Genomic DNA, 11,789 nt, shown 5'->3' with positions numbered 1-11,789 from the left:
TTTTGTAATTTGATTTTTTAAAATCTTCCTTTTTGACTCAATGTTTTGTTTTATAAGAGTCTCTTTTTTTTTAAATGTTTTATCCAAAATTATCTCACAAAATGAATTTGGACAGTGCACGAGTCCAAAATTAATGAAATAGGTGTTTGACCAAGAGAGCCACTTCCATTTAGTTTTCTTCCAAATAAAAGCTCTCAGCTCTTTCTCGATCAACAGCAGGTGTGTTTGAAAAAGGCACAAACTAATAGGATGTAGAATGACACTGGAGCCAAAATGTGTTTCACTATCGTGCATCTACCAAGCATGGTCAGTGGCACCTTTGACCAAGCCTCTCTCTTGGCCTTAATCTTTGGCCACCACCACATGGCACCTTTGACCAAGCCTCTCTCTTGGCCTTAATCTTTGGCCACCACCACATGAATCTCTGACAAATAGTAATCCTGACTCTAATGGGAACTCCGAGATGCCTGATGACTTGTCCCTTGGGCACCCACTGCAGGCCCGTTGCCTTCGTCCACTTAGCGGGGCCCTTCCTGGATACATATATAGCTTTCCACTCCGGGGGGCCCTTCCTCAACACGCATGATTCCATGAATAAAATAAAGAGTTTCTTCTTTTGATGTCACGCATGACTTCATGTAAATAATAGCCGTGCTGATGTGAAAATTCACATCAGCACGGCCGTTGTGCTGTTCTTCTTCTGATGTCATGCATGACTTCATATGACTTCATGTAAATTGACATCATGACTTCATATGACTTCATGGACTTCATGTAAATTGACATCATGACTTCATATGACTTCATAAAGTCATATGAAGTCATGATGTCAATTTACATGAAGTCATATGAAGTCATGCGTGACATTAGAAGAAGATTTGATGTCACGCATGACTTCATGTAAATTGACATCATGACTTCATATGACTTCATGTAAATTGACATCATGACTTCATATGACTTCATGTCAATTTACATGAAGTCATATGAAGTCATGCGTGACATCAGAAGAAGAACAGCACAACGGCCGTGCTGATATATTTACATGAAGTCATATGAAGTCATGCATGACATCAGAAGAAGAACAGCACAACGGCCGTGCTGATATGAAGTCATGCTGTCAATTTACATGAAGTCATATGAAGTCATGAACAGCACAACGGCCGTGCTGATGTGAATTATTTTCACATCAGCACGGCTATTATTTACATGAAGTCATGCGTGACATCAGAAGAAGAAACTCTTTATTTTATTTACATGGAATCATGCGTGTCTTCCCGTTCATCATGGATAGCCGTCCTTTCTCATCTTGTCTGTCAGCTCGTTGGAGCTTGCAAGGGCGCACAGCACTGGTTACTGGTGGTACTCGAGGCATTGGGTAACCACACAGGCACTTTCTTTTCTGACTTCTTGTTTACGGTTATACGGTGCGTCAGGAAAAGAGCCTTGCTGTGTTGCAGCTCAGCTCATCCGTTGCATTGCGATCCGGCAGGAAGGCCATAGTGGAGGAGCTGGCCGGTCTGGGAGCATCAGTGTATACCTGTGCCCGCACAGCAGCTCATTTGGAAGAACGCCTAAAGCAATGGAAAGACGCTGGATTTGCTGTAGAGGGTTCAATTTGCGATGCAACTTCAGCCGAGTCACGCATCCAACTGGTACAAGAAGTTTCTGGGCATTTCGACGGGAAGTTGGATATCCTGGTAGGCTACCTCTTAGCGCTTGATCCTCACGCACAAGCTCTGTTTAATTTGGGAGCTCTCAAACATGCAATGTTCTTGTAAGTTTATGCTGTTCAATACTGGCCGCAGGTTCACAACGTGGGCGGATCTCCCAACCCAAAGCCAACCACAGATGTCCCGAAAGAAGATTATGATTTCGTCATGGCAACAAACTTGGAATCTGCTTTCCACTTATCGCAGCTCAGCCATCCTTTGCTAAAGGCTTCCGGGAGAGGACGAATGGTGTTCATCAGCTCCATCGGCAGTTTCATTACCACTGCAATCCCTTTTACAGTATATCAACTCGCAAAAGGTACTCCTCTCTCTCTTTCACTGGGATCCCGGTACTCGACGAATAATTGAATGAACTAAATGCCAGTGCATGATTTTGCAGCCGGGATGAATCAGTTGACCAGGGCGCTGGCAGTGGAGTGGGTCAAGGATGGCATCTTGGTGAACGCCGTGGCTCCGGGACTCATAGCAACGGAGCTCACGGCTGAGGTGATGCACGCACCATTAGTTTCGAAGGGTTTCTTTCTCCGTTTTCTCATTTCTTTTGACTATCAGGGTGCTGATGTGCTGAGTGCGGAGATGATGATCATGCAGGTGATAGCCGGGCAGTCGGAGAAGATTGTGAAAGACATTCCATTGGGGCGAACAGGAGAGCCCCAAGAGGTGGCTGCAGCTGTGGCGTTCTTGTGCATGCCTTGTTCATCCTTCGTCATGGGTTCCATGCTGGTGGTTGACGGTGGAACCGCAATCCGCCCTGCCTTTTCCTGATGGTTTTACGACATCGATTGCGACGTGTCTCAGCATTCAAGTTGAAAGCACTATTTATATTCAACATTTTGAAACGTTTGGTTAAAACAAAATGTCAAATACTTGAGTAGATTGAGTGTCTCAGTAGATTGTCTCAGTGTGAGACCATCTTCCATTCTTGATAGCAGACTTCTTATAGCAGGTGAGACTTCTTGACAGCCTTGCTATAATTCACAACACCTGCCGGAGATCGAAAAAGAAGACGAATTGAATGTGCAACATGGAAAAGGGACCAGAAAGCTGAAAGAGAGAGAGAGAGAGAGAGGGAGAGAGGGAGAGAGAGACAGAGGGAGAAAGAGAGAGAGAAGATTTGAAGGGAAGAAATTAGCAATGTGAGAGGGAGAAAGAGAGAGAGGATTTGAAGCATAGGTATGACTCCACTTAGAGGAAATCCCTCGTAAAACGAGCTTTTGAAATGGCCATTGGCTTTACTTTGGCGTCCATATATGGCAAGCCAAAAAGTGTGAGACATCTTGACAACCCTGCTAGAATAAGTTTCTTAGTGTGATCAGACTTCTTGACAGCCTTGTTATAAGAAGTTTCTTGACATCAAACTTTCTCATTGTGAGACTTCTTGACAGCCTTGCTATAAGATGTTTGAAACTTCATTGTTCCCAAAAAAAAATAAAGTTTGAAACTTTTCTCTCTCTCTCTCTCTCTCTCTCTCTCTCTCTCTGTGCATCTCTATGCAAATGCCTGCTTATGTGCATGGGCGTGTGCGTGTGCGTGCGTGCGTGCACACACACACACACACACAAGCACACATCGCCCATCCAGCCATTGTCCCCACCACAACCCCCTAACTCACACACACACGCACATGAAGGACAATTAAGAAAGAGGATTTGTGTACTATAAAGTCCTCAAGGCATGGACCATCTTTGTACAATGCTAGCCTACTACACTTTGTCATCTGGATTTTCCACTTTTTTGTCAATATAAGAAAGCTTATTCGGCTTAATATGTCCCTTTAGAGAACTTAAAATCAAAATTCCTATTAGAAAGAAAGATCATATTATGTCCCCTTAGAGAACTAAAAATCAAAATTCCTGTTATAAAGAAAGTGTAGGTTATACACAACAAACTGTTACAAAAAGCTTAGCTCACTTGGTGAGCTAGTGTTTTGTTGACACAAGAAAGATCAGCTCAGCTGGTGAGCTAGGTACCAAAAATGCTTACTTGACACTACTTATCAGCTAATGAGCCATTGTTATGGATAAAATTAACCAAGGTAAAAGGCATAATATGTGTGTGTGATTATATGTGTGGCAATACTATAATAAAATATGGTGTGCATAGGGCCTAGGGTTGAGGTGGCATGGCATGACCATGTGCCACCCTTCCACATAAGAGGACCCATAGGTGTGTTGTACATAATCCATGGTGGTAATATTATTAAATGTTGAGGTGGCATGGTTCTTTCATGTGCCACTCCTCCACCTAGGCGGCCCCATGCCTACATTTAGTGAGACATGGCCCAAGGATCATGGGAAAAGTAATATAAAATAGGTGCAGATGGATATTATATTGGATTATTCCCAACACATTGAAATGAACATAGAAAAAGAAATTATTTATTGCTTTTCTTCACTTCGACTGTTGGTTTAGCATAGTTTAGCATAGATTAGATTGCCTTAGAGGAGAGACAATTCTCCAAGTTGCCAATCGAAGCCATGCTCAAATTTTTCTAACTAGTTCCTAATCGTTGTCAGTCCCTTTGCTCACATGCGGTTTAACACTCATAACATGCTATTAAATAAGACCTTTTACCATTTACCAAGAAGTTTATCAGTGGGCAGATTGGATGAGCAGATATCAGTGGACAGATTACACATATCAGTGGACAGATTACACGTCATGGGACATATTGGAGCTTGATGATTATTGGTTATTTTTATTACATTTGTATAAATATTTAAGCTCCTTTATTGTCATAAAAACCCTTGTAAAGCCTTCTATGCTATTTTTTACATTTATTGTCATATGAAGCGACTTGTAATAAACCCGACCATCCCGACCATTCACTATTTAACGAGTATCAGTGGGATGCATAAATGGATATCATGTGGGCTACATAAGTGGATATCAGTGGAACAGTTTTTAGTGGATAGATTGCATCAGTTGGGTATCAGTGCACAGATATCAATGGATGGACAGATTACATGTCATCACGAAGATTGAAGCTTTATGACTAGAGGGAAAATCAATGGATGGACAGATTACATGTCATCACGAAGATTGAAGCTTTATGACTAGAGGGCAAATCAATGGATGGACAGATTACATGTCTTCACGAAGATTGAAGCTTTATCACTAGACGACATTTTATATTACTTGTAAAGCTTTATTGGCTAATTTTTTTACATTTGTACAAATATTTAAGCCTTGTAAAGCCTTTTAGGCTATTTCCCACATTTATTGCCATATGAAGCCTTGTAAAGCCTTTTGGGCTATTTCCCACATTTATTGTATCAAGGGTTGTATATTGTACTTTACTTGTATGTATCTAAATTCTTCATTATCTTTTCTTGTAAGATTATGGAGCAATCAGCTAATGTGATGGCTATCCTAAATGGCTCTGAGATCAGAGAATGGGTTTCTGATGTCACTCTGAATTTCAAACGAAAGGAATATAGCCCCAATGGCTTTTGTAGGTGGACTCGATATCACATGGGCAGAAGAGCTTCGTTTCTTTATCAAAAGGAAAAGAGACTCTTTCTACTTATGTCAAAAAGGGAGTTCAATGGTGTTGAAGATCCATGGGATGCTACTTTCTTCAAAAAAGATATGACTTCAAGCCTTGTGGTAGGCATAATAATACAACGAAAAGACACCTTTGTGGATATTTTAACAAAGAGTTCAGATCTTGAAGTTGGCGGTATTCATTTTATTGTGTCAAGGAGAGACTCAAAGACCTTTGTGGTGCCTCCTCCTCAACCATCAAAGTTTCCAGAGCTGCAAAGTCCATTGGAGACTCTTTCATATACTTGGAAGCAATTTCCTAGTGTGGTGGCAAAAAGGATGCATGCAAAGATAATGTTTGAATACTTTCAGGATGCAGAATATGCTCCTCATATTCAAGGATCTTCACATGAAGGAGATCAAAAAGCTCAGACTTTGATGCACAGACAAGAAGAACAGGCACACTATCACAAACGTGTAGAACATGAGCGCAAACTTCTAGAGCCAGAGATGGTGGATGTAACTAAGGATGATGAAAAACAAGCCTTGAGTGCACGGGAATTAAAAAAAATTGAAGAAGATCAAGGTCGATCCACTACAGTTATGCTAGAAGCTCTTGCTAGCAAACCACGACATGAAATGCAAAAGGCTAGTACTGCAAGAGCCATGGTTCCAAGCAGTAAAAAAAGACATCGTCCCATTGTAGAGAAAGATAATGTGGATGAAAAACATTTAAAAAAAGAGAAAGATGAAGAAGACTCAGAACCCGAGGCTGAAGATGATCAGGATGAACTCACATCAATCAAAAATCTTAATTTGCGTCTTAATAAAGCAGTTACAGATGATGATGTGGGATATATCTGGGGTCAAAGGACATGGTTTGTGAATGCCAAAGATGTGGAAGCTGTAGCTCTCTTTACTAATAGCCGAAGCCTTGATATATCCTATGCAATGCAAATATACGAGGCTTTGAGAGATGGTAAGAAACCTGTGGCAAGCAATGTGGTCTTGTGCCCAATAATGTTTTGTCCAACCAAAAATAGTTTTTTGGATCAAATAACATTTATAGGGCCTACAGATTTCGAGGAAACCTTCAGTCAATTCTTTAAAGACACTCTTAAAAATATTCCACATGAACAAGGTGAAGAGGCACAAGGTGAGAATATGCTAAAGGAAGTAAAGAAGGAATTCCTCCTTCATTGCAGATTCCAGCCCATTGATGGTCAACATTGGGCTTATGCTTGTAATCAGATCGCAAGGGAAGCAAAGGAGGGAAAAAGACTCACTCCAGAACAATTTGCAAAGATAAGTTCATTCCATTATTATCCTACAACAATCTGTATATTCAAGCATGAGATCAAGTATTTGATTGAGTCCAAAAGACTTAATCATTATGTCCATGGAAAGCGTAAGATATCATCAACATCAGAGGTCTTATAGAAGGAAAGGGTTATATGGACAACATTTGGTTCTCCAAATCCTGATTTGAAGCGAAAGGTCACAAAAGTAGAAGCTGACACACTGACGAACTTCTATACTTCTTTGAGTGCAGTTGTGCCTAGGAGAACTCAAGAGCGAGAAGAAAGTATGACAAGCCTCAAGGTGGTGAGGGAAAGATATGCTAACTACACTTCTATCATATTTTGTCCTGTTGAAGTGTTCAATGAGATGCTTGAAACGTGCATTGCTTGTGAGCGTGGGCAGCTGGCCTATGAAGCTCCTTTGTTTATCTCCAGCAAGTCAAAGGTAATGGATAAGAAGGAGTTGACGGCAAGGATGCCTCACCACTAGCAGACATCGGGAGGTACAAGAAGTTGGTCGGTAGTCTCATCTATCTGTGCAACACCAGACCGGACATCAATTTTGATGTTGGCGTTTTGAGCAGGTTCTCCAATAAGCCCCAAGAGAATCATTGGAATGCAGGGATGCAGATGCTCAGGTATGTGAAGGGCACTCTTGATTATGGCATCACCTATGGTACGGGCACTTCCTTGGCTGGCCATTGTGACTTAGATTGGGTTGGAGATGTTGATTCCAGGAAATCAGTTTCTGGATATTGTTTCTATTTAGGTTCAGGTATCTTCTCTTGGATTAGTAAGAAACAACCAACAGTGGCATTGTCTTCTACCGAGGCTGAGTACAAGGCGGCATGTTTTGTTGCATGTGAAGTAGTGTGGCTGAGGAGGATCTTATGGCATATGGGAGTGCAAGAGGATGAAACAACTGTGCTGAGGTGCAATAATCAAAGCTACATGGCCATTGCTAAAAATCATGCGTGCACAAAACATATAGAGATTCAGTATTACTATGTGCATGATTTGATCTAGGACGGGATAGTGGAATTGGTCTACTGTCCAACAGAGCAAAATGGCTTATTCAATAACTAGAAGTGTGAGCCTAGTAGTTTTTAAAACTTTTACAAAACCAAACTTGTTCGAAATGTTTACACAAGTAGTTTTTCCCTACCATGGCAGCCATAGTTCAAGCTTAGTTCATGCATACCCTTGGTATATGCCTTATTGTAACTATAAAATCTATGTTCCCCTTTCCTTAAATCTATGTCATTTCTCAAAGAATTTAAATTAGACTATAAGAAAATTTAGATTACATCCTATGATATTGATGCATCTTATTTGATAACTAGAAGTGTAAGCCTAGTAGTTTTTAAAACCTTTTACAAAGCCAAACTTGTTTGGAATGATTACATAAGTAGTTTTTCCCTACCATGGCAACCATAGTTCGGACTTAGTTCATCCATACCCTTGGTATATGACTTATTGAGTGTTCTTTTTATGTTTAGGGTAAACATTAGTAGTGTCCTACAACCCACCCCCAAGATGGAATGGACCACCCTAGCTTAAATTTAAGATTGGGAAAAAATAAAAAGGGCCCCACCCCTAATGTATAAGCTTATGTCTTATCTATAAAAACCCCCCTATTGTACACTCACGTGATATCATAAGTTACCCTTTGTGAATCCCTCGGGTCTTTTTCTCGATTGTGCAATGAAGAAGAAACACAAGCCTAATGTCTAATACAGCTGGAGACCTTGGATGAGAAGCAACTTGAAACACTTCAACATTTGGAGGCATCACAACAACGTCACAAAGCAAGGTATGATGCTCTTACTAAGAAGAATAAGAAGCCAGAACTTAAAGAAGGAAGCTTGGTCTGAAGTTTGATGGTCGTGTGGAGAAGCAGCTAGACAAGAAACTCCTTCGACGCTGGGAAGGTCCCTTCAGGGTGAAGAAAAAGTTCAAAAATAACACTTATCTTTTGGAAGATGCAAATGGTCAAGGGGTCCCTAGATGTGCCAATGAGTACTGGTTAAAAGTATTTTATCCATGGATACCATGGCCAGTAGACCCCCATGCGAAGCACGGGGATCTGCTAGGGGGGGAAAGATGTGACAACAAAAAATGATATTTTGTTTTGAAACCTGTGGGAGGATTTTTGGGGCCCACAAGGTGACAAAAGCTAGCCATGGAGACAAAGAACCAAGAAGCGTGACGGAGAAGTTGGTGGCTAGAGACGGCTCTTTGCGGGGCTACTCTCATTGCGTCTTGTCAATCTTTTGATGTGGACTACTTTATTTCATGTAATCATTAATGTGGGTTTGACACTAATTAGAATAATTAGTGAAAATGATTGCCAATGGATTATGAGTGGAGTGCATCATTGTAAATACCACGGGTATGAATTTTAAATACCTTGGTATAGGGATAGAATGGTTTGAGAGATATATTATTTGCTTTGTAATTGGGAAAATAGAAATGAGTCATGTATTTTGAGTGGGCCAGATGACTACATGGCCTCCATAATGTACTAAAATAAATAGAGAGCACTCGGGGGGGTCACTCATCATATGTAACCCTATCACGTGAGTTCAACTGAAGGATTTTTTTTATTTTTAAAATTTACAGAAATAAATATACATAAGGGACTATTTAAAATATTTTTGGAAAAAATTTACAGATTTGTATAGAAAAGGGGTACATTTTATTAATGAAATTTTTTATAGATAAGGGACTTTAAATATAGGCCTTGAACGCACGTGATATAGAGGGTTTATACATAGTGACCCCCCCGAGTACTTATTGAGAATCCATTTTTTCAAGTCTACCATTCCAAACATTTTGGTCTTCATTATCATTCCATCCAAGAATCTATTTCTTCACTCTTGCTCCAAGCATTTTGGTCTTCATTATCATTTCATTTACAATCTTGTAAAAGGTGGTACTATCCATGCCAAATATTAGCCGATTGCTCAATAAACCTTTGCCTTGACCATGATTTGAACACCTTTGGATTAGTATTTTTACATTTGATGCCAACTCGATTTCATGGGGAGCAATGCTTTGTGCACCCTATGTCGATTTGTTAGATATTGGACACCCCCTTAGCACACTTTGATGATGCATCAAGAAGTAGCCACGAGGGACCAAGTACAACAAGACGTGCATAATGATTGTAGATCGAGCATGACACCATGAAGTTTGCCTTTGTAGCATTGGCAAAGACTCACGAGAAGTTATAGGCCAACCATACTACATTGCAAGTCTAGATACAAGAGAACGAAATGTTCCTTGATGATGCAGATAACATATTACTTCTTTTCAATATAGAAACAAGGGAGCACATATTACTTCTTTTCAATATAGAAACAAGGGAGCACAGAAAGAACTTAATTCCATGCACTAACACTCCACATAGATGTGTCTTTAAAAAGTGCTTTCCTTGTAATTTAGGTGGAGTGGCAACAAAACGAGGCAATGTTGTTGTATTCTAATCCATGCCATCTACAATAAGGCACATGTAGTCATTGGGATGCAAAATAGCTTGCTCCTTCCAAAATGCATATTTTTGTCTAGAATGTCGAATCAGGTCATGATGAGATTTTTGGTTTTTTTTTAATAATGCCCTTTGATTTGGACATGTTGCACTCTCAATCGCTCGCTTTAAATCATCACAGACATTGCACTTTGACATTTTTTGCCTCTTTGGGATTTTAACATATCCAAAGTTCTTCTTCCAAAGAGTATACAAAGTATGAGAAGAAGCCACTGCATCCCCTCTTTGCCTCGGGGGGGTCACTCATCATATGCAACCCTATCACGTGAGTTCAATAGAAGGATATTTTTTATTTCTAAAATTTACAGAAATAAATATACATAAGGGACTATTTAAAATAGTTTTCAAAAAAATTTACAGATTTGTATAGAAAAGGGGTACATTTTATTAATGAAAATTTTACAGATAAGGGATTTTAGAAATATGCCTTGAACGCACGTGGTATAGAGGGTTTATACATAGTGACCCCCCCGAGCTCTTTGCCTTTGCTTTTCTGCAATAAAGTCAAATACTTCGAGCTTTGTCAAGCCCATTGGAAGGTGCATTTCAATGATCGCGTCACTGTTAGGAAGTTTGTAGATATATGGGGTTGAGGTAAAGCATTTTCATGTATGAAGTCTTGCAAAATTGCTGCTGCCCTGACAGTTGAGATTCTTGATTTGGACCTTCCTCTATTACCATGAATGCTAAATTTGTTGCTGCCCTTTGCCTTGGTGACTAAATCCCAATATGTACCATGGGATAATCCAGTAATATTGCGATATGCCTTATTGCAAATCTTTTTTCCATTTACGAGAGGTTTTACCTTTTGTCTTGAACTTAGCCTTTTATTGCCATTCTGAAGAAAGCAAGAGAGACTTGTGAGAAGGTATTCATTTCTTTCGCTTCCTCTTCTTTGCCACACGTGTCGTCTACATTCCCTGATGTCTGCAAGATCAATGAAGTGCATACATCTTCGCTTGCAACATAGATATCCCAATGTATTTAACATGTTCTCCTCCTTCATTACTCTCTTCCTCTTTGGTTGCTATTATGGATCTGCTTGGATTCGCTTTCTCTTCATGCATATGTATGACCGCTTTCGTTCCTCATGCACGTTGTTATCTATATTTATGCACTTCTTCTCCTCATATTTGTTTGTAACCAAGCATACATGATTGGTCGTTGCATCCTTGGCCATATCACAATCAAAGTTAAATACTAAATAATCCTCTGTTGATCTCATCCTCATTTTTAACATACTCTTAGGACCATTCAATGAATTCAATATTCTAGAGAGTATTGAGAACCTTGAAACTCTTCCACTCCTGAGAGAACATTGCTCATTGGGACATCTTGCATGGCTTTCACAAATCCACAAGCTTGATTGACACCAGGTTTGTTAATATGCATGAACTCATCCACACTTGACAAGACATCGCTATTGAAACCTTTGCCCTTCTCACTGTGCAAGAATTCATCCACCCCAAATAAGGCTTCGCTTCTAAAATCATTTCGTTTCTTGGAACCAATGAACTCATCCACTCCAGATAAGATGTCACTTCTACAATTGAGTACATTAAAATCATCCATGTTTGAAGTGATAGAGCTTGGCACATGAGCACGCTTTTTAGCTCCTTTGATATTGTAGTATACCTTGTCTTTATCATTGAAAACCACGTGCCTCTTTCTCATTCTTTGATAAGATTTTTAATCAATTGCAAAGGGAAAAATATTTTA

General features: G+C 39.9%; 1 protein-coding gene across 1 annotated transcript; it reads left to right on the top strand.

The window, feature by feature from the left end:
- Window positions 1-1,279: 1,279 nt before the first annotated feature.
- Window positions 1,280-2,499, top strand: LOC147888720 (tropinone reductase homolog At1g07440-like). The gene is made up of 5 exons (XM_087392508.1): window positions 1,280-1,378; window positions 1,493-1,700; window positions 1,809-2,031; window positions 2,113-2,219; window positions 2,325-2,499. The coding sequence occupies exons 1-5, from the start codon at window positions 1,287-1,289 to the stop codon at window positions 2,496-2,498; spliced, it is 804 nt and encodes a 267-aa protein (XP_087248634.1). The 5' UTR covers window positions 1,280-1,286; the 3' UTR covers window position 2,499.
- The last annotated feature ends 9,290 nt before the right edge of the window (window positions 2,500-11,789 follow it).

The sequence above is a fragment of the Dipteris shenzhenensis genome, chromosome 21, assembly GCF_047967505.1.
Source record: "Dipteris shenzhenensis isolate YYH24624 ecotype China chromosome 21, Dip_SZ_1.0, whole genome shotgun sequence".
NCBI lineage: Eukaryota > Viridiplantae > Streptophyta > Polypodiopsida > Gleicheniales > Dipteridaceae > Dipteris > Dipteris shenzhenensis.
The sequence above is the reverse complement of the archived record's forward strand: the minus strand, read 5'-3'. Positions and strand labels throughout refer to the sequence as shown.